This window comes from Mauremys mutica, chromosome 4 (genome assembly GCF_020497125.1).
Source record: "Mauremys mutica isolate MM-2020 ecotype Southern chromosome 4, ASM2049712v1, whole genome shotgun sequence".
Classification (NCBI taxonomy): domain Eukaryota; kingdom Metazoa; phylum Chordata; order Testudines; family Geoemydidae; genus Mauremys; species Mauremys mutica.
Genome location: NC_059075.1, coordinates 69,290,585 through 69,317,812, shown reverse-complemented (window position 1 = coordinate 69,317,812; position 27,228 = coordinate 69,290,585). Strand labels below are relative to the sequence as shown.

General features: G+C 43.6%; 1 protein-coding gene across 5 annotated transcripts in view; it reads right to left on the bottom strand.

Moving 5' to 3' along the window:
• Positions 1–27,228, bottom strand: part of PLEKHH1 (pleckstrin homology, MyTH4 and FERM domain containing H1) — an 88,521-nt gene that overhangs the window by 60,238 nt on the left and 1,055 nt on the right. For all 5 annotated transcript variants that reach the window (XM_045014326.1, XM_045014328.1, XM_045014329.1 and 2 more), the window contains exons 2-4: positions 17,472–17,639; positions 5,700–5,762; positions 354–503 (exon numbers count right to left, since the gene is read on the bottom strand). In XM_045014326.1, the coding sequence (XP_044870261.1) occupies positions 354–503; positions 5,700–5,762; positions 17,472–17,597 (339 nt within the window). In that variant the 5' untranslated portion in view covers positions 17,598–17,639. The remainder of the gene's footprint in view (positions 1–353; positions 504–5,699; positions 5,763–17,471; positions 17,640–27,228) is intronic.

The following is a 27,228-nucleotide window of genomic DNA, read 5'->3' as shown; positions in this document are numbered from 1 at the left end:
CTGAGATGTCCACTCTCCCAGTCTATTATGAATTTAAACCAGTGATCCCAATAAAACATTTTCACATCCCACTATGAATCCCCATCAGCCCAAACTTAAATGGATTTGACTTTAGTTTTGTTTAGTTGGATTGCTGTATTTCTCCTTGGAAGGAGAGGAATCTTGCTTTGATCAGAGAACCATCGTATTAAAGACTCGGGTCACCCTACCAGCCAGGAGGAGACTGTTTCCCTTCACAGGTTCGATGAAAGCACATGGATGATGGAGAGATAAGCCAAACCATGCACCATATGTTACCTATGGTCCCACGGGCCCATGCATGCTACAGATCTCCCAGTGGAAGGTGGCTTTACCTGTTTCTCCAGCTGTGTTTCCAGTCTGCCGATCAGATCATCCTTTCCTTGCACTGTGCCCAGCAGCTCCTGATATTTTCTGTATAGGGTACTCTCTGATTCGCTGGTTTTCATACTGGCCAATTTCACCTTCTCTTCCATGACTCTGACCTGAAAGATACCCTCACACTTCCATTGTAATGACCATGGGTGGTGGTGGTGGAGTTAATGAAAATTGAATGTGATGGCATGAGTTACTTTAGTGGTAACCACTCTGAATGGGGGCTCATCTTTATGATGGAGGGAAAGAAAGAAAAATCTGACCTTTGAAAAAACACTCTTACAGGCCTAAGGTACTCTGCAACTAATTTTATTTTCAAATGCAGTGTGTTCGGTTCTGACATTGCCACTGGCATCACTGGTGGAACAAAGGGGACAGGGTGAAAGGCAATGAGAAATAAGAGAAGATACAAGTTTGTATCTGAGCACCTCACAATCTATGGTAATAGGGAGGCCATATAAATACCCTACATCATATAGAAAGGCAGGGCTCTCTACACTGACTACAGCTAATACCATATTGAATTATTTATCCCCATTAATACCAGATTCAATACGAAGATCCTAGTCGTCCTCTTCAAAGCCTTTGGGTTGTAACTACACTGGGGATACTTACCAAAAAACTCCCACTGCTATGATCCCTAGTTTAGACAAAGCTTTGACAGCTTCTGGTGTTTTTGCAACTGTGCAGGTTAAACCTGCTAACTAACACAGTGGTAAAAATGCTGAAACCCATCAGAGCCTGGCCTCCCTTTGGGCTCCTCTCTATTCTATTCTGTTCTATGTAGGTTTTTATACCACGCTTATCACTGTAGTATTTGATGGCCTTCTAGTAGTGCATTAAGCCACCTAACACTTGTTGTGTGTGTGCTCTCTCATCCTCTCCCGAGAGGGGAAAGCATGTGCAGTGAACTGTCTTGTTTTGAAGGAAGGGGGAGTGTTTTTAATATAACTATCTGAAGCTATGTGTTTATATTAGAGAAGGCAAGGGCAAAAAAATGCACCTTGCACTTGGAGTGGAAAGTGGTGAGGTTTGTGATGGTCCCTAGTTCCTACAGGAGTTCATGAGACAGTCTTAGGCTGGCCACCAGAGAAAGTTCTGTCTCCTGCACAGATGAGCTTTACTCTTGTTAAGAGTTCCATTGTGCCAGTGGAGCAGAGTTATTGACCACAGTCTCCATCCTGGAGCTTTAGATGATCCTTCTGGGTATCTTGGGCCCAGGCCATGGAGTGCTTTGAAGATAAGGACAGACCTTGAACTTAATTTGATAGTCTACTGGAAGCCACTTTAGCGAAAGGAGGACAGGTTTGATATGTTCGCCGTAGCCTGTGTTGCTGAGAAGACAACACTGCATTCTGCAGTAGCTGGAGTTTCCTAAGTGTGAAGACTTCATGCCCAGGCATTGCTATAAACCATCTAAGAGGTGATGAATGTGTGAATAACTGAGGCCTGATCTTTGTCTGCCAGGAAGGGAGGGATTTTCTAGCCAAGCGTAGATGGTAAAAATGTTACCTGCAGATGCTGCTATGTGAGAGAAATCAGAGTACGCCTAGGCTATGGACTGAACTGACCAATTGTAGGCACATGTCTTCAATGACCAGCAACTGCAGCAGGGCTGCAAGTCCTTCAGAATACTTTCCTCTGCCCACCAGCATCTCCTCTGCCTTGCTTGGGTTTAGCTTCAGCCAACTGTTATTCATTCAAAAGCTGATCTCATACAAGCATTGGGCCACCTTGGTGGTAGTGGTGTGGTTGTATATGGTAAATGATAAGTATTATCTGAATATTGCTGGCACTTGAGTCTGTGTCATCTGACCAGTTCACCTAGTGGGTGCATACAGATGTGGAAAAAGATCAGAGAGTAAATTGATCCTTGTGGAACTCCACCAGTAAGGTGTGCAATTTCCTCATCATTGCTTGTTGGGAGTGACATTGCAGGAAGGGCTCAGACCAGGGGTGGGCAAACTACGGCCCAGGGGCCACATCCAGCCCTTCAGATGTTTTAATCCAGCCCCTGAGCTCCCGCTGGAGAGCGGGGTTGGCGGCTTGCCCTGCTCCGCGTGTGCCATGGCTCCCAGAAGCAGTGGCATGTCCCCCCTCCTGTTCCTACGTGAAGGGGCAGCCAGGGAGCTCTGCATGCTTCCCCCGCCCCATGCGCCACCCCCGCAGCTCCCATTGGCCAGGAACTGCAGCCAATGGGAGCTGCAGGGACGGCACCTGAGGACAGGGCAGCGCGCAGAACCACCCGGCCACACCTCTGCGTAGGAGCTGGAGAGTGGACATGCTGCTGCTTCCGGGAGCTGCTTGAGGTAAGTGCCACACAGAGCCTGCACCCCAGACCTCCTCCAATGCCCCAACCTCCTGCCCCAGTTCTGATCCCCCTCCCACTCTCCGAACCTCTCGGTCCCAGCCCAGAGCACCCTCCTACACCACAAACCCCTCATCCCCAGCCCCACCCCAGAGCCTGTAACACCAGCCAGAGCCCTCACCCCAACCCCCTTCCCCAGCCCGGAGCCACCTCCTGCACCCTGAACTCCTAATTTCTGGCTCCACCCCAGAGCCTGCACTCCCAGCCAGAGGCTCTTACCTCCTCCTGTACCCCAACCCCCAATTTTGTGAGCATTCATGGCCTACCATACAATTTCCATACCCAGATGTGGCCCTCGGGCCAAAAAGTTTGCCCACACCTGGCCCAGACCATTCTAGCACATTACCCTGGACTTCTACTATCTCTCTCAGGTAAGATGGCAGAATCTCATGGTCAACAATGTCAAATGCTGCAGACGTCCAGCAGGATGAGAATGGATATCTGTCCCCATCTGTGCCAACACTAGTTCATGTGAACAGATGGGAATTCTCTTGTATTACAAAGTTTTAGTGCTCTAGGATCCAGCTACCTCTAGAATCCGAGTTTTCTTTGCAACCCTCTGAGGCTACTACTACTTTCTTTCCCAAGCCTATTTCCTAATTCCCGCAGTTATCATCATCTAACCCTGTGAAGTGTCTGAGTCTAGTTTGTATGGAAGATTCTATAAAGAACTTGTTTAGATAGTAAAGTTCCTTACCATTGAAAAACTCAACTTAACTCAGCCTGGTAATTACAACACGTAATGAGGGACAAATACCCAGTACTGCTGTCTTGTCAGTAAGAGTTGAGTTGTGAATAATTCTCGAACCAGCTCTTCCCAAATGCCACTGTGGCTTGGCAAAGACTTAGGGCCAGCATGGCAGAGTGCTGGCAATTACCAGGTTGCTTCGCAGATTCTGCATGAGAGCAGCTTACGCTCCATTGGGCAGCCCTCACCTCAGACTTGCAGAAGCTGTGTTTTGTCCCCTTGTCTGTCCACATCAGATAGAGAAGCAAACTGCTTCTCCCTTGCACTGAATCAGAAAGGCAGGCACCCGCCATCCCAGGCAGAAAGCTAAGCTCACTGAGTCAGATGTGTTTTCATTAGAGTTCAGGGTGATTATAATAAAAAAAAAAAAGAGGGCCCCTCCTGCCTGTCTGATGCCCAAGTGCTGACTGTGCTGGAGGCTCAGGGTGGGGACTGCAGACATGTGGTTTCTTTAATTGAGGATGGCAGCTGTGGGAGTCCATTGAATTAGCAATCCAAACAGCCAGTCTCATTGGGTGAAAGAAAACAAAAGACTCTAAACTCCATGTGGAGCCCCTTTCATTTGACAAATGCTGCTTATTCACCCGGAATATACCTGTTTGTGAGAGGGGCAGCTCCACTTCCTAAAGCTGTCGGGTGTAATTAAAGCATTTCTACTGAAAAGATGCTCCTCTCTGGATATTGATATGGGTGGTGCTTTTGGAGAGGCAGCAACCTTTGCGGCCCGAGTCACTCCCCTGGGTTCTGCTCGTGTATGGTGGTACAGCGTGGGCTGCAGGCCTCTCACTGGTGGAAAGTGTGCTACAGTAGGGGTCGGTCACAGTGGCACACACCACCAACAACCTCCACTCTGCCAGAAGTGCAGAACTGGCTTGTTTTTCCCAGGAAGTGGGAAGAGTCGGCTGGAAGGGTCAGCCTCTATTAGTGGGTTTCCTACAGAGCTGTGGCGGGAATGTACAACGGTGCTGTCCTGGCAGAACACCTGGAGAGGAGAGGTAAATGCCATCGCTCTGCTGGTTCAGGGGGCGCAATCGCCATCTCTGTGTCAGCAAGGCTGAATCAAGGCCATTGCCTTTGAATTAAGTCACTGGTGGTCTAGTGACCTCAACAATAGCCATAGTGACAATCTCTCTGCCTGTCTCACCCACTGACCTCTGTTACAGTCCCATACTCAGTCCTTTTCTACTCCACTGCCCACATACTTCTGCCATTATCATCTCAGCATTCAACAATGAGCTGTTCACAGGGAGCAGGGGGGAGGAGAGGAACCTCTGATAGCATGGTATCAGCAACCCAGACATTTTGCACGGGGACCAGCTAGTTATTAACCTCGTACACCATATAATTTTATGGCATGGAGGTTGGGATGTTTCTAGTTGAGATGTTGCTTGTTTACATTTCATAGTACACTTGCTATCATGTTGGAAAAACTTCACCAGGGTCAGAGAATCCCACATGAGGGCTAATGGGACTGGAATTTAAGCCATTTTGTTACTTCACTGGAGTGATATGGGGCTCCTGGAAGAGAGGAGATGATGCTCCTGGTGCAATGCAGGCTTCCCTCTTATAACTATGCCAATGCACTTCAATCCTGACCTGTGGCAGCACCTGCTATTCCACTCTGAGGCCCCTAAAACAGGAAACAGTGGATACTGACCTCCCTGCAACGTGACATGGGTATATAATATCTTGTAATCCCGAGCAATGTCATGAGATTGAGGCTGGAAATAAGTCAGTCTCATAATAGCACTCCTGTGTATTGCACTGTGTTTTACATCCTCTATGGTGCTCCAACATTGCACTTCAATCCTGATCTGCAATAGCCCCCTGCTATTCTGTGGTCTGTTGTGACATACTGTGTGACAGTTAGTCACTCCATTGGCTTAACTGCCTCCATGCCACAGATCTGTAGGTAAAGGTGCAGCTTCTCTGCAGGATTCTTCAAACGTTTTTGTTGCAGAACTGAAATGCACGTGTCATGTGTTGGGCTTAAGTCCTTTAGGGAAACCCTGGAAACTCAGGCAGGAGGGTAGCGGGGCAGGACCAGAAATATTAATTAATTGCTCTGTAATAAGTGTCTCCCTAGGGAAGCTCCATAATATTGGGTGCTCTCTCTATAGTGGTTTGGAGACTGTTAAAAGTGCAGGCTTGCTGGGTTCATAACAGTGTCAGTGTTGGAGAACCTCTTACCTGTTTCTCTGCATTCTCCGCCCTCTGCTCTGCCTCGATTACTCTCTGCTCCAGCTCCTGCATCTTCACAGCCAGAAAAGAGATTTGACAGTGAGCAGAATCATTATTTTTTTTAATCCGAAGCTCCTGGTTTCTTTAATAGGAACTCTGATCTTTGGTATTCATCGGGTTAACTGGACAGCTCTGACCAGGAAACAAAGACCTTTGATCTCCCCCAGCCTACCCTGCCACCCCTTTTGGATTTGCAAGAACTGTTTTCTCATTAGTGAGCTTCATCAGTCATTACATGGGTCAAAGGAACATCCCCAGTTCCGCCTCTGCAATTTATACTTGGTGGGTTATCTCAGCAAGTAGCCTGGCTATCCCCCATCATTCTTTCCTGTGCTTTCTCCAAATAGTGACTCATTAATAGGGGCAAATAAAACTGAATACAGCACGGAATGGCTCCCAGTAGGCTCCATACGCTATCTAGATCTATATAGGTCGCATAGATACTGTGGTCTATCTACAAAAGCAGCCTCTAATCTCAAAGCTACTGGTTAGTGAGCATCTCAAATTCCTATTGTATCTTTCATCCCAAAGAATTTAACTAACTGGTCCTTAATTGAAGGAAAGCTCCCAGGGAAGTCAATGGGTGTCTCTACTTGATTAAAGAGTATGGAATTTAATCCTGAATATACAAGAATTACTTCACCTTCATTGAAATGCAGCCATAGCTGGAGTGAAACACAGCAACTACTTAACGCACTACATAACTGTGTAAAGATAAAATATGAAGTCAACTGTATCCAGTTTAAACTGGAAAGAGCATTTAGAGGCAGAACGCAGTTACCCAAGCTAGAATTTGGTGTAGGGCCTATTTTTGCCAAAAATATCATAGGCTTTGTAAGTGGTCAGAACCTCTCTTGGACAATTCAACCAAGACATGGCATCCCAGCAACTAACATACATACCAGGTGTCCCTACAGGCCCTACTTGTAGCACAAAGTATAGGGTTTTTTCACTCTATTATTCCAAACCACTATAGAACCCCTATGGAGTTAATCAAAAACTATAAACTTTCTATAGACTTTGATAGTGAATTATATCTAGGGCCCTACCAAATTCATGGTCCATTTTGGTTAATTCCACAGTCATAGGATTTTAAAAATCGTAAATTTCATTATTTCAGCCATTTAAATCTAAAATTTCACAGTGGTAAAATTGTAGGGGTCTTGATCCAAAAAGGAGTTGTGGGGGGTTGCAAGGTTATTGTAGTGGGGGTTGCAGTACTGCTACCCTTACTCCTGTGCTGCTGCTGGGGTGGCAGGGCTTTCAGAGCTGGGCAGCTGGAGAGCGGCGGAGCTGGCCAGGAACCCAGCTCTGAAGGCAGAACTGCCACCAGCAGCAGCGCAGAAGAAAGGATGGCATGGTATGGTATTGTCACCTTTACTTCTGCACTATTGCTGGCAGTGGTTCTGCTTTCAGACCTAGGCTCCCAGCCAGCAGCCGCAGGTCTCCAGTCACCCAGCTCTGAAGGCAGCTCAGAAGTAAGGGTGGCAGTACTGCAACTCCCCTGCAACTCCCTTTTGGATGAGGACCCTTAATTTGAGAAACGCCGGTCTCCCTGTAAAATCTGTATAGTATAGGGTAAAAGCACACAAAAGACCAGATTTCACCAGGGAGTGGGTGGGGGGGGAGGGAGACACCAGATTTCATGGTCCATGACGCGTTTTTCATGGCTATGAATTTGGTAGGGGCCTAATTATATCCCTGCTATAGAATTCTACAGGCTAGTTTTAAAAAAAAAAAGCACAGAAAAACCTCACTATCTATTAAATACTATAACTTTTTTGAATAACTTTCTTTAGATCCCCAACTAAAGGCCTGTAAAGATTCTGTTGGTTTAATCCCTTTTAAATTCTACAAGACTCTTCCATAATTTCAATGGCATTTAAAAAAAAGTCCCTATTTTTCTCTTCATGTATCCCTATTTATAGCTGTCAAATGTTGGTAGGTAAGGAGCACAGCACATCCTAACCCCATGCTGTAGCATTGGTTCAGCACTGACTACTGAGTAATTAACTTTTCGCTATTGATGCTACATTTTCTCCATTCTGCATTTCAATCAGCTAGGATAGTGAAACCAGATGGTCAGATTCACATAATTATTAACAGAGGACTCAGTTTATCGCTCCCCTGGTGATAGGACAGGAGTAAGGTTTATCAGTGCATAACCCAACTGTAAAGAGGCCCTGTGCCAGGCACAGATCGGGCTCTGCCACCGCTGTGCTGTCTCTGCAGCAGCCCAAAATATGTTGGGTGTAAAATGGGATGGGGCATAACCTAGGCACAAAAACCTAGGCAGATCTGTATCCCAGTGACTGTGTTCTTCAAAAACCCAGTCAGGGACACAATTTAGGGCAGCCCTCAGGATTGCCCTCACCACGGCCATACCCCCCTCCCCATCCCATCCCTGCCTCATAACCAGTACTTAATTTTCAATGAAAGAGGTGCCAGGGCTCAAGCAAATTTTTTTTTTTTTTTTAACTTTCATAACTGACTCAACAAGCCCAGAGGAGCTGGGGCTCAGCCTTCGCAAGTCCTGGCACAAATTAAGCACTCTCGTAACCCTCTAAATAGAAGAGACACAAACTACCTCCACCCCTTCTGTGGCAGCACAGGGATGAATCTGCTCCACAGTATCCTAGAGAGATAAGGTGGGTGAGGTAATAACTTTTATAGGACCAACTTCTGTTGGTGAGAGAGACAAGCTTTCCAGCTACACAGAGCTCTTTCTCAGATCTGAGAAATGTACTCAGCGTATTCTAATCAATTTAATTTCCTGATTCCAATGCTCTAATACAAAGGTGCTGGGTTTAGGTTTTCAGAGATGCTTCAGGGGAAGGTTTACATCTGTTCTCTCCTAAAATGAGTGGATTTTTTATTTCAGGGATGTATTTGTTTACATTCAGTTCTGTAACTCCCATCACTTCTAATAAAACCTTCATTTTGTGCTTGAATCAAGTTCAGCTCTTATTTCCCTTCCTCAAGTGTCATCCCCAAGTCTTTAGCCTCTTCTATGGCAACATTCAGCACTGTCAAGGACTCCTTCCTTCAGAGCCTGTCTGGCTTTGATCCCTCTCAAGCTTTAGCTAGTCTTTCTCAGCTCCTCCCCTTTTCTCTTTCTCTCTCCAAGGTAATATTTGCACACTGACTGATCCTCCTACTGGAGAGAAACACAGAGCTGTAGGATAGGGTCCTGGAGAGCCTTTGTGGTCACAGAGCTGTTTTCGAGAGCTTGCTCCATTCCCATAACCTTTCCCTGGAGTGTTGACACCATGCCAGGAAAACCTGGAGGCCAGAGACAGCACCTAGGAAACACATGGACCTTTCCTTCCCTCTTGTTTTACTACAGCAATGGCATTGGTGGATACTTTTGCAATATGGCCTACTACTTGACTCACATGTTCCCTGTCTCCTTTTCCAAATATATTCTATGCAGCAGGGGTGAACTGTGAAAGATTCAGTTTATCTAAACTCCCCAAAGCTTGGAGGCTTGTCCCAAACTCTTCGGTTTGCACAGGATGAGATTAAACCCAGACCCTTGGAATTCAGGGCCCAATTACTACAGGGAGCCTGGACAAAGTAATGAGTATGAAGCAGCAGATGACAGCTCTGTGCACAGCTGTTTGCTGCTGGTCAGCTGCCTCACTTGGGAGAAAAATCAATAACTCAGGAGTAGAAGACAAAAATGCCTCTAGGAGAGGAGTGGTAGAAGCAAGAGACTGTTCTGAGGAGGCCCCAATGTTTTGGAGTAGCCTTTTGGTAGTTCTGGTTACTACGATTTAATCTTAATCCACCCTGGGTCTGCAAAAAATGTTGGAAGCCTCACAAGAACATGTTCTCATATGAAGCTTCCAGTATTTCCTAACTGATGAAGGCACGAGGCAGAAACAGGTGGTAGCAGGTAGTTCAGCATACATAACACCAACAGACCCTGGTTGTTGGCAGGCGGGATCAAACCTGGGCCCTTTGGTTAGCTTAGTGCATGAGACTCTACCGCATGAGCTAAATGCCCATTGGCTGTTAGCTAAGGCCATAGAGCAGACTCATTTTATGTCTCTAAGGGTATGGCTACACTTGCACTTCAAAGCGCTGCCGCGGCAGCGCTTTGAAGTGCTAAGTGTAGTCAAAGTGCCAGCGCTGGGAGAGAGCTCTCCCAGCGCTATCCGTACTCCACCTCCCTGTGGGGAATAACGTGGGCTTTGACCACACTGGCGCTTTGCAGCGCTTCAAATTGCAGCGCTGGAGAGGGTGTGCTTTCACACCCTGCTGCAGCGCTGCAAATTTGCAAGTGTAGCCATGGCCTAAGTGGTTTCAGTGCCACTAGATGGGACAGAACACCACACCCAAGAGGTGTGTGGGTTACACACAGAACTAAGAATAGGGATACTTAGTGTGACATTGCACTCCATATGCTTTATGGAAATATGCTTATGAATATGATATATCTAGAATATGCTTTATGCAAAAGGTCTCTTGTAAGATATCATTACAAAGCTTATAATCTACGGTGTGTGTTCATCCTATTTGTATGCATGTATCATTCTTGTACCTGAAGCTAAAAATATGAAGTACAACTCTGAGGTCCTAGTGTAATTATGCAAAGTGTGGGCCATTTAATGGTGGTTTAGAATCTTGATGGCTCCCATAGACTAGGGCAATTGGTTGTAGATGGTTTATTTACCTGCAAGCCTTCCTGTATGTGTGTGGGCCAGCCCCTGGGTAATAAAGAATGAGGTCTCACAGGACATGTGACCATGGCACCTGATACTGGAATCTGGTATTTTTCCATTTAGAAGGGTGTGGACCCAGAGACACAAAAGATTCCCACCTTCTGCCAAAGCTATAAAAAGGGGTAGAGCAGGACGGGGAGGGGGCAGCCATGAGAAATCCCCTGCTTTCCACCTAAGATGTCTGCTGGAAGTAACAAGGACTGTACTGGGGAAAGGATTGGGCCCAGATTAGGAAGGAGTCGAGTCTAGTCTGTGAAAGAAGCTTACTGGAACACCTCTGAGGGTGAGATATTATCTTAGACTTGCTGTTTTTGCTTGGTGCCTTACTTTGTTCTGTCTGTTACTACTTGAAGCCACTTAAATCCTACTTTTTATACTTAATAAAATCTCTTTTATTAATGAACCCAGAATAAGTGATTAATAGCCAGGGGAGCAAACAGTTGTGCATCTCCCTCTATCAGTGTTATAGAGGGCAGACAATTTATAAGTTTATCCTGTATAAGATTTATACAGAGTAAAATGGATTTATTTGGGGTTTGGATCCCACTGGGAGCTGGGTGTCTGGGTGCTGGAGGCAGGTGACCTGCTAAGTTCTTTACAGTTAAGTCTGCAGCTTTGGAGGTGTGGACTAGACATGGGTCTGTGTTGCAACACACTAGTGTGTCTGGCTCAACAAGGCAGGGTTCTAGAGTCCCAGGCTGGCAAGGAAAACAGGCTCAGAGGTAGTCTCAGACATCAGGGGACAGTCCCAAGGGGGTCTCTATGACCAACCCTGTCACACATGGGCTCTATTTCTCTCTGAAATGATGTGTGACAGGATAAAATGTAAACGGCAATTAAAGTTAGTGGGAACTGCAAATTAGTCCCTTGGAAAAATTGCGCTTTAGGCATCTCAAGATGATCACCCAAAATTAGTGCCATCTTCTTGAAAATGTGGTCCTAAACACTTCTGGGCCCAAGTGTCTCCATCTGTAAAATGAGAATGATGTCACTTTCTGCTTGACAGAGGCATTGTGAGCCCTAGTTTAATTATTGTAGAGCATATTCAGATCTTCAGATAGAAGGTAGCAGAGAGGGGTGTGTGCGCATGTACCCCCATTTCAATGATCAAACAGCAAACAAACAAAATTACATACACTAAACTTAATGTTTGGTAGGGGTAGCATAAAATATCACACTAAATTCCCTTCATTTTCAGTGTTCTCAGCCAAGAGGCCAAGGCTTTAATGGGCCATGGAGCCTGACTCCTCTCCAGCTTGTAAAGGTAATCGCTCTAGGTGAGAATGGAATAGTTCAGCAGGGCAATGTTATGGAAGCTTGCCTGGCTACTGCCCATGCTGTCCCTGTTCTGATTCCAGGGCCCATCAGTCCTTGGTAGAGAAGTCAATATGGAGGCCATTTAGTGTCAATGGTAGTGGTGGGTCTTGTGATGCGAACATAAGTCCACTAAGACTGGAGATTCACCACTACATTTGTCATACAGTAGGCCACTGCACAGCCACCACAAAATGGTAATAGCTTCTGACAGCTATCAGTATGGGCTACATGCAAAGTAGGGACACTTTAAATGTAGAACAAAATCAATGCTGGACGACCACTGTGCTGGAGTCAGTGGAGGAAACTGCTTTATGCCCTCCCTGTTACCCACAAGATAGGCATTTCTGTGACTTTCCCCCCTCCTTGCCTGTATTGCTTAATTTTATGGAAACATCCCTCACCTTGTGATTCCAATGAGCATGGAGGTGACAGCTCAAAATGCATACATGCTCTTTTGCTGGGTGTACCTTTGGGAATCTGTCATCCTAGACTTGGGTCTTTACCCGATGCTGTTGAATATCCTAGATATGTAACCATCTATTAATTCCTGCAGGCTTAACTCTTCCTGCTGTGATACCATTATCTCCCACAAGATAAACAGGACTGGACCAGATCAGGACTTGGATGAGAGACTTCCAAGAAACTTCCTGAAAAAAGTCAGGAAGTTATTGGCTTCTTTTCCCTCTGAAGTGGTATTAAGCCAATACTCTGGCATCATGCTAGCTGGCTTAGTACTGTTCTAACTAGGCACTTCTGATGGATATAAAATTGAGGTCATGACCACTTGTGGTCACTAAAGATTCCACAGCACTTTCTGTAAGATTGAGGTGATCAGGTTAAATTTCAGATGAGTTAAAATTCTAACACCCTAACATCCCATGCAGCTTAAAGTGAACTGATAGTCTTCACTTCCTGTACTAACCTGTTGTGTAGCTTTGCTATGTACTGTAGAACAGCTGCTGTGTCTAACCCAAGAATCACTTCACCCAGCTCTGGACTCACCTAAGTCACAGGGGCTGAGGTAAGACTTAATATACTCTTGTTTGTAAGGCTCTTTGACATTCCTAGGGGAATTAATAATACTTAGCATTCATAGAGCTTCTTCCATTTTAAGATCTGAAAGTACTTAATAATTATATGGATAGGGAAACTGAGTCATGTTGATTAAGTGACTTGTCCCCAGACACACAGCAAATCAGTGGAATAACCAGGATTAAAAGGCCTCTCTCCCAACTCCATTCCTGTACTTCCATCATTAGCCCAAGCTACCTCCTGCATATGCTACAGAAAGGCAAAGATTTGACATTCAAATATCTCAAAATGAAGCTGAGTCAAAGCCCCATGGCCATATTAAACACAAGAGTATAAGAGGCTTTTCGATGCTATAAGATGCATCCCTCTTCCGTACACACAAGTGAGAAGCCATCCAACTGGTCCCTCTAACGGCTGCATAGGAACCTGCCTACCAGGTACATGAACAGACCTTTGCTCATATGTTCAGTCAGGCATTCAAAATAAAACCAAGGCTTAGTTAATTTGTTGCTCAGCTTTTGTGTGTGTGTCTTTTTTCTGAGAGGCCCACAGCTCACTTGTAACCAGGTCATCATGCTGCCATGGCAACAGTCTGCCATGTCACTCACCAACAGATGATTATCCCCCTCTGTGTGTGAGAAACCCAGAGAGTGGAAATAAATGCCTGTTACCAAAGACGTACAATCCCCGATAATGTGCACATGCTCCTAGAACCCAGCAATCTCTAGCATCTATGGTGGGCTGAACAGAATGCAGAACTTTCGCATAAAGACATGGTATTTTAGTATCTTTGACAGTTATTAAGGACCTGATTCTGCAAACACTTACACCTTAGTAACTTTACTCATATAGTTAAGTTTCCATGGGATCAGGCTATCAATACGTAACCTCACAAGTGCAACTCCACTTCCCCTCTCCAAAACTGCATAGAAAGGACACTGGTTTAAATTGTATTAGCTTTATAAACATTCTTTATGTTACAAGCAGCACTGTAGATTACTCAGTCTGAAACTTTTTTTTTTTTTAATATCTAATGCATTTGCATCATAAAATGCGGAGTATTACCAGCCACAAGGGTTCAAAAATCATCAGTCAGATCAGACCCCCCCAAAATATCATTAGATTTCGTTTTTAAGCCAAACTCACTCTTTTTTTATTTGCCTTCTGGTTTCTGAGTCTTTACAGTACACATGGTTCACTTTCTAGTTCTCTCAGTGCTATAATGTTTAGGTTGAAAATGCTCTAAAGGGATGGTTGCTTAACTTGTTTCCCTTGGAATAAAAAAAAAAAAGAAATATTTTTATTGTCTTAAATTATGCAATAGCCATTTCTTTTTGGCCATTTTTTTCTTTTTAAAAATTACAGGTAAAGTTCCAAACTGGTGCCAGTACCTTAGGGCTAGATTCTTCACCAGTTAGTTTTGCCATTATTTTCAATGGGAGCAAGAGTGGCTTTATATGGCTGAACAAATTTACTAAAGAATCTATATATTTAAGTGTTGCTGTTCCAATATCTCCATAACCATTACATGGATACTCCTCATCAAAAGTCGGGGACTTCCAGGAAGTAGGTCTGAGCTGAGTTGCTAGAGACTGTCCACTCAGGGAGATAAGTGTGTTTGGGAGGGAAAGCTATATGGGAGCTGAGAATACTAGAGATGAGTGTCCTTGTCCTGATAGCACTAAAGATTGGATCACAAACAAATGCACACAATCCAAATATTTTTCTCTATTCATCTATTAAACAGATGAATGGAAATTGCCAAGAGGTGTCAGTCTGGTGGGATGATGTGATGTGGACACCTATCCACTGAACTGGAGTAAGCATTTGCCCCCTACATCCCCAGCAAACTCATTTCACATAGGCCAGTGATTCCCAGATGAAGGCTTGTGGACTACTGGGAATAGTGGTCCTCCTTGTTTTCAGCAGCTTATGCACAGTTCAGGGTCTTCATTGCAAAGAAGAGCCTGAAGTATTGTAACAGCAGAAAAGGAGTATGAGCCAGCCACCAGCAAGTGAGGAATGTCCTGGAGAGAAGGGAATGAGGCAGCCAGGTAGTACATCCAGGGGACCATGAGAAGGAAAGGTACCAGCTGGAAGAGAAGCCTGTGTGGTAGAGGAAAAGGAGACATTCTCAGCAGAGGTAGGGATAGAAGTTGGGGAAAGGCAGTAGAGGTGGGGTAGGGATTGGGGAAGAGGAAGAACCAGACCAGAAAGAGGGATGAAGAACTGAAATGAAGAGCAAAAAACAAAGAAAGTAGGATTCTCAAAAAGAACATTTGTTACCTTCAGTTAAAACAAAACAGATGCTCTCCTAATATCCCCTTTCCATGTAAGCAATTGCCATAGTTGCTACAAGGCTGGTAAGAGACTGTGAATGAAGAGGGAGTGAGTCTGCAGACAGTCTTCCAGTTCAGAGAGATTGGGAACCCCTGACCCAGGCCATCTAACCACCATCAGATGGTGGAGAATCTATTTTCAGCAGGGGCACTGTGTACTGTAAAATTTCACTTGGACAAGCAAGTTCACATATGTCCTGAAACCTGACCCTTACCTTGTCCTTCTCTTCGCTCCCCTCCTGATATACATTAATTATATGGGGCCTCGCTCTTTGACCTTTCATCAAACCCCATCACAAGCCATACAGCTGGTTACAGAGTAACTTGATCACTGAACCAAACTGTTGAGATTAGGGAACAAAGGGCCTATTGCTTTGACTGAAGGGCTGGATTAGCCCCAGAGTCGCTTCTCTTTCAGTAAGGGGGCTCCCTGAAGCAAGTGACTATCCCACTGCCCCCGGCCAGGATTTTCATCAAAAGTTCTATGGAGGGGAGAGTCAAACAGGCTTATGGGGTGTTCATGCTTCAGAAGGAAATTTAATACACAGCTTTATTAGTTTGATGTGGATTTAGTCTAAGAATTTCCATGGAAAGAACTAAAACTAGGAAATGGCTATACACACCCTAAGAAATGAGACTTAGATTTCCTTGGTGTCATAAAAGCTGGTCTGGCTGCCTTAATACCAGGCCTACATTCTGGCTCTATACAGTGCGTAAAGTCTGTTTAGCTGCACTGGCTTTAAAACTGGTTAGAAAGTGTTCCCAGTATAGACCGGCCTTGGAGGAGCTCAGCTTAGAAGCTACCGTCCCAAAATGAAGTGAGCTGAGAGTTTCTCAGACCTGTATGAAGTGTGGCATGAACAGGACTGGAATGCTATATATCATGTTAGTGAAAAATGTAATTAAAGTGAAAGTAAGATTGGAAAAAAAAAATCACTACAGGGGCTGAGATAACTGTTTTCTGAAGAAATGTAAAAACAAGGGTTCCTAATGTAAAATGGAGCAAAAACTGATGTAGGTCACAACTATCATCAGGGACAGATTAAAAGTGTTAGGATGTCTGCAGCTTGTAGTTACTTAGCTGTGACTGAAGGAAATTGCTACCACCATACAAATAACTGATTGGCTGAACCCTCTTAAATTGGATTATCATAAACCACATGTTGGATCCAGTGAGGGAATCAAAAGCAAACTATAAGCTGTATTAATACAGGCATGAGGCTAATAAACAGGGGTCCCAGAAAACTGCATGTGGTTGAAAGTACTATTCTTAATTTCTAAAGGTTAATCCTGTGCCTTATGCTTTGTGGGAACCTGTAGAAAGGCAGTTAGAGCTACGCTAGCAGAAAATAATTTCACATGAAGAGTTCAAGGAATAAGCTTTGACTTGCAGCCTTCTGTAGAACATAAATACACCTGCTGTTACCAGAGCACTTCAGTCTCACTTTCCAGACAGATGGTTTTTTCCTCTTCAAAAACACTAATTAATTTAAAAAAAAAAAAAAAAAAAGAGAAATCTCAGAGAAAAAAGAAATCCAGGCCCAGGGGTGGAAGGGAAGTAAAAACTCCTTCTCCCATCCTCCCCAACTTTTCGAGTGAATTTAGTGGACAAGAAAAGGTGAGAGACACAAAAGTTTTTTGTTTTTGTTTTTTTGTTTTTAAAAAGGACAGGTGCTGTGCAAGCTTCCCTGCACAACATTGATAGTGCATCTCAGTCCTGAGTGGCTGCTCCCCTTGATAGTTTTGGCCTGCCCCTCTAAGCTCTTCTAATGGCACCCCAAAGCTCTTCTAATACCAACCCAATCCAGACCTGCAGCATCCTCTGCTATTGTTGGCCCAAGATCCAAATCAACTCTGCTATTGTGTCTGTGCCCTGCAGCAGTCAGAGTCCTTCCCTGGATAGAGACTGCCAATTGTGCGGTGGTGTGAACAAACAAGAAGCTGGAATGAGCCTGTCAAACGTCTTTCATTTGTGACCTGAGACAAAAAATCTCAAAGGTCTCCAGAGGTGAAAAATTAAAATATTAAATTCCAGTGAGCCACCAAGGAGCCTTTGCATCAAATGAGTCTGATGGTATAGAACGTCAGATGCACAGGGCCCAATTTTCATTTACACTAATGCCACTTTACACCACGCTGGGAGGCACATCACCATCAGGCTCTTTAACAATATAAAGTGACCATAGTGTAAATGGGAATTAGGTCCAGATGTAGTACAACTGATGGATTGTTCTTGCTCATTGATTTCATCACTTAACCCAGTAATAGGAAGGTAGACATATTCTAGTACATAGCTTTGGCCTCACCTTCTCAGCTAGTAACTCTCGGATCTTGCTAGCCTGAAGACGGAATTTGAAGAGCTGGGTTTCCAATGCGAGGCATCGTTTCTGCCAGTCCATGCAGCTGCTATTCTCCATTGCAAGCTCTGCCATGGCAAAGCTCTTTGTCTGCTTAGGCAGATCCTCCAAGATGCTCTAAAACAAGAAACAAAAACAAACAAAAAAACCACTGAGAAAAAAAAAATACAAACTTTGAAATGGTTATCCTGGCAGGGCTTTTTTCCTTTAGTTCCTGTCTGAGAGCATGTAGGTGAGATGCCTTCTCCCAAAGCTTTTGGCTCTAGCCTACAATGTAGGCAGTTGAATAGTGTAGGTTTCCTCTATGCTATTGTGGTGTGTCCTCTTGAAGCCATCGTACCTTTAACACAAGAACTCCAACACAGCCACTAGGACAAGTGGTCAACATTGACTATCATCATCAGACAAATCTTTGTTAATGTTAAGGTTTTTAAACTAAGGGCTGGGGGCCGACAGGTGTGGAGGAGCACATGGGACAGAGACATTCCTTAAGGGATGATCTATTAATGGAGATTCTCTATATACACTAGTAAGGAGGAGAGGATGGAAGATAAAATATGGGTAGGATCTGATGAGAAACAGTCAAATGAAAAAGGGTCCCATTCAATTACATCACATAATGGCAGACAGTGAAAAAGTGACAATTTTTTTTTTAAGTGTTATACACAAATGCTAGAAGTCTAAAATCTAAAGATGGGTGAACTTGAATGCCTCTATTAAATGAGAATATTAATACAATAGGCATCACAGACACTTGGTGGAATGAGGATAATCAATGGGACACAGTAATACCAAGGTACAAAGTATATTGGAAGGGCAGAATAGGTCATATTGGTGGGGGAAGTGGCATTTTATGTGAAAGAAAGTATAGAGTCAAATGAAGTAAAAATCTTAAATGAACCACACTGTATCATGGAATCTCTATGGATAGCAATTCCATGCTTAAATAATAAGAATATAACAGTAGGGATACATTACTGACCACCTGACCAGGATGGGGATAGTGGCAGTGAAATGCTCAGGGAAATTTGAGAGGCTATGAAAATTTAAAAAACAACTCAATAATAATGGGGGATTTTAACTATCCCCATATTGAATGGGATGCAGAGAAAGTTTCTTGACACCTTAAATGATTGCTTCTTTGAGCAGCTAGTCCTGGAACCAACAAGAGGAGAGACAATTCTTGATTTACTCCTAAGTGGAGCACAGGATCTTGTCCAAAAGATGAATATAGCTGAACCACTTAGTAACAGTGACCATAATATAATAAAATTTACCATCTGGGGAGAAGAGAAGCCCACCATGGTAGCATTTAGTTTCAGAAAGGGGAACTACACAAAAGTGAGGAAGTTAGTTGAAAAGAAATTAAAAGGTACAGTGCCAAAAGTGAAATCCCTGCAAGCTGCATGGAAACTTTTTAAAGACACCATAATAGAGGCTCAGTTTAAATGTATACACCAAATTAAAACACACAGTAAGAGGACCAAAAATAAATAAAAAAATAAAAAATGTCATTGTGCCTAAGCAAAGTAAAAGAAGCAGTGAGAAGCAAAAAGGCATCCTTTAAAAAGTGGAATTAAAATCCTATTGAGGAAAATAGAAAGGAGCATAAACTCTTGCAAGTGAAGTGTAAAAATGTAATTAGGAAGGCCAAAAGAGAATTTGAAGAACAGCTAGCCAAAGACTCAAAAAAGTAACAGCAAAAAAAAATAAAATATCAGAAGCAGGAAACCTGCTAAACTACCAGTGGGGCCACTGGACGATAGAGATGCTAAAGGACCACTCAAAGATAAGGCCATTTCAGAGAAACTAAATGAATTCTTTACATCAGTCTTCATGGATGAAGAGGTGAGGGATATTTCCAAACCTAAGCCATTCTTTTTAGGTGACAAATCTCAGGAATTGTCCCAGATTGAGGTGTTATTAAAGGAGGTTTTGGAACAAACTGATAAATTAAACAGAAATAAGTCGCCAGGATCAGATGGTATTCACCCAAGAGTTCTGAAGGAACTCAAATATGAAATTGCAGAACCACTAACTGTGGTATGTAACCTATCATTTAACTCAGCTTCTGTACCAGATGACTGGAGAATAGCTAATGGGATGCCAATTTTAAAAAAAGGCTCCCAGAAGCAATCCCGGCAATAACAGGCCAGTAAGCCTAACTTCAGTATTAGACAAATTGGTTGAAGCTATAGTAAAGAACAGAATTATCAGACACATATATGAACACAATTTGTTGGGGAAGAGTCAACATGGGTTTTGTAAAGGGAAGTCATGCCTCACTAATCTACTGGAATTCTTTGGGGCGGGGGGGAGTCAACAAGCATGTGGACAAGGGTGATCCAGTGGATCTAGTATTCTTCAACTTCCAGAAAGCCTCTGACAAGGTCCCTCAGCAAAGACTCTTAAGCAGAGTAAGCAGTCATGGGATAAGAGGGAAGGTCTTCTCATGGATCAGTAACTGGTTAAAAGACAGGAAACAAAGGGTAGGAATAAATGGTCAGTTTTCAGAATGGAGAGAGGCAAATAGTGGTATCTCCCAGGGGTCTGTACTGGGACCAGTACTATTCAACATATTCATAAATGATCTGGAGAATAAAAAAAGGGGGGTAAACAGTGAGGTGGCAAAATTTGCAGATGATACACAAGTAGTCAAGTTTCAGAGGAGTAGCCGTGTTAGTCTGTATCCGCAAAAAGAACAGGAGTACTTGTGGCACCTTAGAGACTAAGAAATTTATTTCAGCATGAGCTGTAGCTCACGAAAGCTCATGCTGAAATAAATTTGTTAGTCTCTAAGGTGCCACAAGTACTCCTGTTCTTTTTACAAGTAGTCAAGACAGTTAAGTGCAAAGCAGACTGCGAAGAGTTACAAAGGGATCTCACAAAACTGGGTGACTGGGCAATAAAATAGCAGATTAAATTCAATGTGGATAATTGCAAAGCAATGCATATTGGACAACATAATCCCAGCTATACATATAAAATGATGGGTTCTAAATTAGCTATTACCACTCTAAAAAAAGAGAACTTTGAGTCATTGTGGATAGTTCTCTAAACACATTCACTTGGGAGTGTTCAAAATTTGAACACTGATCTGAATTTTTAGCAAATGGCCCCTATCTTTATAACAGGATGAACCAATATTCCAGATTCTGAGTGGGAGTCCAGAAGAGAGCAGTTCCTCTTGTCACTGAAGAGAACCAAGATGTATTGTGCACAATCCCCCCTAGAGCCCCTCCTGGGTAGCTTTGCTCCACTCTAGCACCAGTGCCAGCCACCCAGCATTTACATTACACAGTTGGTCTGGTCCCTTTGTATTTTAAAACAGGTTGGATGAAGTGGATACATATAATCGTTAACTGGAAGGTAGGACTTCTCACTCACAGGAAAAGGGTGAATTGGAAAGACATGTTGACTGGAAATCTCAGCAGGAGGAGGGTAGATAGAAAATTCAGTCTATCCTGACTCATAATGGAATAGTGAGTTGGGGGTGGGGGGGGGGGAAAGGTATTTCTAGACTGTAAGTGAGAATAAAATGCAATATGTTGTCAGTACTTTGGGATTACGGAAGGTCCAGTTTCTGGTCTTTATACAAAAAGGAGGATGCTGGTGTTTCTAGTTAATAGTGTGTAAATCTATGTAGTAGTGGCTCTATTAACTAATGTGGTGAGTTGGTAGTGGTTTGAGAGTGTGTAACCATATTAGCTGTCTAGAGTGCAGAGTGGGTGGGTAAGAGGGTTCCTGATCTATACTCTGCAGCTGAGCAGGGATGTGGGGACAGAGTTACAGTTGAATAGGCAATGTGATGTATTAGTAAATAATTTACAGAGATTGTATGAACATAAGAATGGCTTTACTGGGTCAGACCAATGGTCCACCTAACCCAGTTTCCTGTCTTCTGATGGTGGCCAATGCCAGGTGCTTCAGAGGGAATGAACAGAACAGGTAATCAAGTGATCCATCCCCTGTTGCCCATTCCCATCTTCTAGCAAACAGAGATTAAGGACACATCAGAGCACAGTTTTGCATTCCTGCTCATCCTGGCTAATAGCCATTGATGGACCTATCCTCCATGAATTTATCTAGTTCTTTTTTGAACCCTGTTATAGTCTTGGCCTTCACAACATCCTCTGGCAAAGAGTTTCACAGGTTGACTGTGCGTTGTGTGAAGAAATACTTCCTTTTCTTTGTTTTAAACCTGCTACCTATGAATTTCATTTGGTGACCCATAGTTCTTGTGTTATGAGGAGTAAATATCACTTCCTTGTTTACTTTCTCTACACCACTCATGATTTTATAGACTTCTATCATATCTCTTCTATCATATCTCCCCCTTAGTTGTCTCTTTCCCAAGTTTTATTAATCTCTCCTGATATGGAAGTGGTTCCATACTCCCAGTCATTTTTGTTGCCCTTCTCTGTACCTTTTCTAATTCCAATATATCTTTTTTGAGATGGGGCAACCAGATCTGCACGCAGTATTCAAGATGTGGGTGTACCATGGATTTATATAGAAACAACATGATCTCTTATTACGTATCTCTTTCCTGATGAGTCCCAGTATTCTATTAGCTTTTTTGACTGCCGCTGCACTGTAACCTTTCCCAGCAGGACTTTCCCACAGCCTGCCAATGTGTAGCTAAGCACAAAAACCTGCTACTATGTGGGGAGGGTGGGGGATGGGGACAGACATGGACAGATTTGTCTCTTGACTAAAATATTTAAAGTTCACATAGCCAGAAAGTTCACTTAATTAGGCGGCCAGAGGCTAAGTGTCCTCCTGCATGACAGCAGTCCTAGTAGGGCAAACCTTTAGCTGCGAGCTATTCAAGTGTTGCAGAGAATAGGGGAGATAAAGCCTCATTCATTAGGCTTCTGGAGAAACTGGCACTGTTATCCAGACTGGAGCATATTCAACTAAGTTTATGCTTCCATTTGCAAACTACAATGTCCCCATTCCATCTCCCCAGAATCACATACCTAACAGTGAGAGACCAAGGATGAAAAAGACCTTTTGGTAAAGCTGAGCAAACACCTTAAATATGTTCCCCAAATATTTTCTTGACTAAAACTTGGGATTTTTTTGTCCTTTGACTGCACCCCTTTCATGTTATCCCACAATTATTCTAACGCATAAGTTTACAAGCAGGAATGGTTGCCAAAACAGTGAATTTACAGCACTAAATACTTTCCACAACTATTCTGAATTTTGAACTTTCAGTTGCAAGTACTTACATTGGATGAGTATAACTCTTAGAATGATTCCCAATCAGGAAACAGAAATACCATGTGACCTTCTTTACTTAAAACCAGCTAGCCAATCTAGCTTGGCAGCATAGGGGGCTAAGAAAAATTGTGTCTGGAGGACCCTGACAATTTTTCATGGATTTAGGGGAATCTATTGTGTCCTAATATAGCAACTGTAAAACAAGGGTGATTTCTTTATGATGGAAAGTAGCCTGTTTGAGAGCAGAAAGAGAGGCAGCCTCAGAAAATGTATTAAAAGTTATTGCACACAGAGGGAACGCAGCTGGATCTAGGCAGTGGTATCAGGGACTTCGGGCGCTTACTTGCTATTTAGCATGCAGCGTGCTAAACAGTTGGGACATTTTAACCAAAAGCCTCCATGGCAGGTGTCTTAAGGTCTAAGGTGCTACAGAGAAGACATAGTCCACTCATTCAATGCAGAGAGCTATGCATCAAGAGACCTGGACTCTTCTGCCAGCTTTGCTGTTGTCTCATGCTATGATACTAAACTAATAACATTATCTCCCTGCGCTTCATTTCCACCCCTATCCTTCCCAACCTGTAAATGGAGGAGTAATAAAAACATATCCATCTTTGTTAAAACACTCTGGAAGGTATAACAACTTGAATTTTAAATTTTTGGATAATTTCATGAGCAATAATCATATCAGAACCTATGCAGGCTACAATGAGGTACTCAAGTCTCACACCTTCTGGCATGAGCTGGTTGCTACAGTTTACTTCAGTTCCCAGCAGTCGGCTGTCCATATCACATACACTACCAACACCATTGTCGTTAGGTGGTGGTCTTGTTGGCAGTCTCAGCAGAGAGGCTAAAATGAATGGTGTCACATACTGAATTCTTTTCACGCCCTGAAAAGTGGTCTTTCCCAGACTGGGGCAGAGTATGGTATGCCTGCACTACTGCTGCCTATACGGTATCTTTGTTGTGCAATCCATAAATAGAGGACTTCAATATCCAAGGCTGTCAATCTAGCACCTTCCAATCCAGATTAAGTTCTCTCATTCACACACACACCCTAACGCACACCAAGCTGTTACAATCAGTGCTTAATTTGTGCCAGGGTTTGCCAGCGCTGAGCCCTGGCACCTCTAGGTTTGGCAGTTCGTAGTCCCAGCACCTCTGCCACTCTCCAGCCACCCTGCTCTAAAGGCAGTGCAGGCATCAGCCATAGTGCAGAAGTAAGGGTGGAAATACCATACCATGCCACCCTTACTTCTGTGCTTCTGCTGGTGGTGGTGCTGCCTTCAGAGCTGGGCACCCAGTCAGCAGCCGCCACTCTCCAGCTGCCCAGCTTGAGCCCTGGCACCTCCTTCATTACAATTACGCACTGGTTACAAAGACATTTTGGTGCATTACCATGAAACACCATAAAATGATACTAGTAAGGGTGGGTGAGTAGGGGAAGGTGGAAAGTACAAGCCCAGTACTCTAAATGTCATTTTCACTGTAGTTTAGACACTTGAAGGTTTGGCTCCCAGTTTCCTCAGGTACCAGATTCCAAGAACAATTTTCAGGGAGGATGCGGTGTTTTATCTTAGTACTGCAACATTGTACCCAGACAATCCCACTATCGTAACAGATACAAATTCTTCCGTCCCTTGGTGGGAACAAACTAGAACTGAGAGACAAAACATCCACAATCCTATGTCCTTGTTCACATCTAAAGAGATAATACAGAACTGTATAAAAGGTCACAGCCAAGGTTCAAAAACCGCGCATTTGACCTGCTTTATTTTTCTCCTCAGTAACTACTTGCAAAGTTCTGATTTTTTTTAAAAGGTTTGTTTTCCAAATATATGCATGAGGAGTCTTACATACAAAATGTAGTAGAATCATTGAAGTCAGCCACCTTGAATCCACAAGCAACCTTACAATAATGAACTGGTGCGTGCTGCCTTCCCTCCTTGTGTAATCCTTCTGCAACAAACTAGTGGAAGGCAAAAATATTCAACAAAGACACAACTTTTAGTTACTGAGTCCCCAACCAGCAAAGCACAGTTAAACATGTCCTTGAGTAAATAAGTGAATAGTCCAGTTTACTTCAATGGGACCTCACATGCTTACAGTTAAGCACACACTTAAGTGCTTTGCTGGACTGGGGCCATAGGTGCTGACTCTGTGGGTGCTCCAAAATTAGCGGGTGCTCGCCTCCTTCTACCCCCCCAGTACACCGCATCCCTGCTCCTCCCCCTGCCACCCCCTGCCACCTAACAGCGGTTTGGCGGTGCTTAGGACTTTCCAGGAGTGAGGGGGAGGAGTGGAGATCTGGCACACTCAGGGGAGGCGGCGGAGAAGAGATGGGGTAGAGGCGGGGACTTGGGGGAAGAGGGTGGCGCTATGTCAGTGCAGGGCTGGGGCCAGAGGCGGGGGGAGGGGTGGAGGGGGTCCAGCACCCACCAGACAAAGGGGAAGTCAGCGCCTATGACTGGGGCTTAAGTGAGAGAACAAGAATTCAAAAAGTGAGCAAAATCCCTGAACATCATGATCTTTAAGTCTACCATCACAAGATAGGAAGAGATAACTTGTTCCTCTAGATGTAATCACCTCTGAGTCTTCTGCCTTCATTTTTAAACCTTAGAAGACTTGGGATCAGGGCTTAAGTTCAGCCGGAGTTCAGTTCTGTAGCTGGTAAATATTTTCAAACCTGAGGGAGCCCCGGCAACCCAACCCCTACCTGGGGCTGAAGCCCTGAGCCGCAGTGTCCCATCCGCCCCCCCCCCCCCCGCTGGGGCTGATGTGCCCATATTTTCACATGATCTGTGAATTAGAGTTCCAAGTCAGAATGCACATTCATTTAATATAGGGGAATGACATTGCTCAGGATCTGCAGTGTATTGTGGGGGAAACCCCATGGAAGTAACAGACCTGTTCAAAGAATAACCTTCTACAAGCACCAGACCTAAAAACTATACCAAAATACAGAGCTCACTCCTCTCCACATCACATTTTGCACAGCCTAATACAGCACATATATCAATTTCACCTCTATCCATGGTCCCACCTACACTATTCACATACATATAGTCAGTTTCCTAGGCACACTCACCACTATATCATAGTGTTTATATCAAGCACTAGAGACATACACTATTACTTTAAAGCCAGTGGGTGTGCAATGGTCACGAAAGGTTGAACAACACTGTATAACTATGGTGCCTTATCAATGAAGTTAGAACTCTGTTCTAATGTGGCTGTTTGGACAGAGATCATAAGTGAAACCCTGCTCTCTTTTTATACTGGCATAAACAGATTTTAGCCTCACATCTTCATGCACAGATTTTAAGGCCAAAAAGGGATTGTTATGATCATCCAGTCTGTAACACAGGCCATAGAACCTCACCCAGTAATTTTGGCATATAGCCCATAACTTCTGGTTGAGCTATAACATATCATTTAGAAAATATCCAGTTTGGATTTAAAGACTGCGATGGAAAATCCACACAATCTAGTTATATGGCTGAACTGTTAGTTTTCCTAATTTGATTTTACTCCATATGAAATATTTGGGATATTTTGCTTTCCCCTAATGGAGACAAATTTAATTAACATTTCTATTAAAGTCAGATGTAACAACTGCATTCTCAATACCTGTGAAATAAAAAACAGCTCCTTAATCTAACGGGGGCAGGATTTTCAAAACTAGGTGTCTAAAGCTACATTCTTAAATCCATATGTACACACTTAAACAAGTGGCCAGATTTTCAACAGTGCTAAGGGCCAAGTCAATGAGAAGTCAATGAGAGCTGTTGGATACTCCGGCACCTTGATTTAATCCCGCCATTTATTTAAGTGCATAAATATGGACTTAAGAACCTAGCTTTAGACACCTAGTTTTTAAAAATCTTTGCTGCAGCTATAAAATTTTTGATTAACAGCAAAAGATGAGCCTGACTCCAAACTCTGGATCCAAGAATTAGGGGACCTAGGTCCAATTCCAACTTTGGGAAAATACAAATCTGGATCAGAATTTTGTGCTTAATCGGTGACTCTCTAGTAGGACCACTTAACTTCCCGGAACTTCCTGATGTTCTAGCCTTGATCCAGAGAGCTCCTATATTTTCCACTAAAAGCCTTTTGAAAATGACAAACAAAGTGATCAACCAAGAGGATTGTAAAAGCTCTAAAGTAAAGATCTTCGTGCATGTAGAGTGTTAGGAGAATCAGTCCTATTTTACTGTGACTTTTGTTTATTCCCTGCAAAAATGAAAGCCAGAGACAGTACAGTATTTCCATAGCTCAACTACACATTTCTCCACCTTAGAGCATCTACTTAAGCATCTGCTGGTCGGCGATGTTAGAATCAGCCAGCCGGTGGAACAGAACAAAGTGGAAATGCTTGGAACTGCCCGGACAATGCCCCAGCTTCTCTCCCTTGAGGCTCAGTTCAGCTCGGTCTGTTTCGCAGACTCACAAAAAGGAGTCAGTGAAGGTG